Below are 2,500 nucleotides of genomic sequence, written 5' to 3'. Positions count from 1 at the left end.
TGGAAATCAAAAAGTCATAGATTCAACTCTTGTTCAGGAGCAGTCACATAAAATTAAACATGCATTAAAAGGTAACAACGTACCTCCATTGGCTTAGAACTTTTGCCTTGAACAAAGTAACGGTAAGTTCCTGCTGTTAGCTTTCTGGATGTTGGAATGTCTCCTTTAGAATCTTGTTTCAAACAATACTTAATGGAGAGGAATCCATTGGACATTCCAGCAACAAGGTGTGTATCATCAGGCTAAGGCAAAGGCAAAATAATTAACGAAACAAGCTTGACGTCTTACTAATTTTGATAATTATTATGCTAGTACAACAGTCGATTGTAAATGTAAACAGTGCAGTTTCGAGATTGTTCGCAGAAATGTAATTAATACTGGTTTGTTTTCCTGATCCAGTTATCTGTAAGCTGCTGTGTGGATTTGTTTGCACTATGCCCTAAGCAGACAAACCATCTGGGTGACGGAAGCACAAAAGACACCAACAGAGCAATCCAGATACATGAAAGTTCCTTATAAGAGCAACAAAACCAATTATTGAGATTTAGTATAAATACACAGGTGATTATACAAAATCGCACGCTCTCATTGGCTCACTATCTCGGATTATCAGCTGTTAATCACCTCAACGGACAAAATGGCTGACAGTAGTCGTTTTGCCACTGTAAGTGAAGATGATTTCACGTTGAAATGTTCTTTTTTTCTCTTTTTTGAAATAATCACCTGTGTATTTATACTAAAACAATTATTTGCCTCAGGCGAAGCGATTATCGGTGAATATTCACTGATAATCACTGAGCCTGAGGCAAATAATAATTGTTAAATAAGAGAAACTTTAAGACCAGAGTTTGTGGAGCAGAGTTTCACCACGTCATTACAAAGGGGACGACCTGCATAAACAAAAGGTGTGTTATGCGCAAAGAAAATTTCCATAGCTAAAAACAGTTATTTTGTTTTTGCAAATGTTGCATCCATTTGAGTATGCTTCTGTTTACAACAGCAAATGGAGTGACATAAAAACCATCTATTATCTAATCTACAGTGTTTCAAATTAACAGGACTTGATGACATCAGTTGACAGTTGTCCATAGCAAGTTTGTTTGGCAACAAAGCCATAACACAAAACCTTAAATTAAATTAAAATGAGAAACAAAAAAATATAATTATTAGACTTACAGAGATCCCAAGACTAAGAATTGGTGCAGGATAGTCAATACTATGAACAACTGTATAATCTTGAACATCATAAATTTTAACATGCCTGCATAAAACACGTAGAGTATGAAATTAGCAAAGACAAAAAAATTACTGTACTTAACATTGTCTAGTTAACTGCTGATTTCTAATGATAAACAATCAGTTGGTACTGTAGATAGATAGATTAACAGGTTTTAAAATTCTGCGACAAGGGAATTACTCCAAAAACACATAACCTCAAAACTGTTTAGTCCCAACTTCTAAACCTGCCATTACACCATGATATACATCTCCCACATGTACATGTACCCTCTTGGAAAATGTGCCCCCATGACAGGGTATTTCGTCAAAAGATCACCTGGCTATTTAACTGAAGTAGGCTTTTGTGTATCTTCAACCTGTTGCAACAGTTAGATTAAGTGTGAGAGCCCCTATACATGCTTCTTACACCAGGTCCTGTATCTTCAATCAAACAGATCCATATTTTTACACTACGAAGGCTACATTGTAAACTATAAGTTCAAATTTCCAACCATCTCTTTAAGTTTATAAATTCCAGATATTTGCTATTTTCGCATTTTGGGGGGTTATTTGCATTAAAGCAATGGATTTCCATTTCAATGAATCATGATATAGTCTGAAGAGTAAATTAATAACTTGTACTGTTTTTATGTAAAGGTATTGCATTATGGGAATGGGAAAGCAGTCTAAGTCCAGAAATGCAAGTAAAATTAGATGCACATAATTATATTTCAATAAGGGTCACAAAGTGTCCACTTGCTCTTTTCACGAACTTCAACATCACTCATGAATGTCTCATACAGACCATTCACATCACAAAGTGCTTCTCCTCAAGTAAGGATAAACTGCTGCATTCACCCTGACCTAAAAATAAAGCTAAGCCTCACCCTAACCTTATTGTTAGAAATAGGTAGCAAATGCTTACACTTAAAGGGACACTTTGCATTGAATATCAAAATTGGGCTTGTATCTAATTAACTTGCATTTATGGACATCAGTGATAAATTCCTGACACAGTCATGTAAATGAACAAGATTGTCAAAATATCCATCACTTGAGCTGGACAAAGATCGAGTCAAATGCCTAAGATTTAAATATAATTATTATAATTATAATATTAAGGTACAGGGCTCGAGACTAACGGTAGCCAACTATCCACAGGCTAGTGAAATTCAGTTTTAGCTAGTAGATTTTGAGCTTTCACCAACCATTGGGGCTAGTAAAAAAATTGAGAAGAAGTGGAGTTCTGGACAAAAACAAATTAAAATGAAAATTATTTTGT

General features: G+C 35.0%; 1 protein-coding gene across 3 annotated transcripts in view; it reads right to left on the bottom strand.

Annotated features, from left to right (window-relative positions):
* LOC138039107 (U3 small nucleolar RNA-associated protein 15 homolog) overlaps positions 1-2,500 on the bottom strand; it is a 34,123-nt gene that overhangs the window by 15,912 nt on the left and 15,711 nt on the right. For all 3 annotated transcript variants that reach the window (XM_068885285.1, XM_068885288.1, XM_068885286.1), the window contains exons 9-10: positions 1,177-1,261; positions 84-242 (exon numbers count right to left, since the gene is read on the bottom strand). In XM_068885285.1, the coding sequence (XP_068741386.1) occupies positions 84-242; positions 1,177-1,261 (244 nt within the window). The remainder of the gene's footprint in view (positions 1-83; positions 243-1,176; positions 1,262-2,500) is intronic.

Source organism: Montipora capricornis, chromosome 2 (assembly GCF_036669925.1).
Source record: "Montipora capricornis isolate CH-2021 chromosome 2, ASM3666992v2, whole genome shotgun sequence".
NCBI classification, from domain to species: Eukaryota; Metazoa; Cnidaria; class Anthozoa; order Scleractinia; family Acroporidae; genus Montipora; species Montipora capricornis.
Note: the sequence above shows the minus strand (reverse complement) of the source record. Positions and strands in the feature narration are given on the sequence as shown.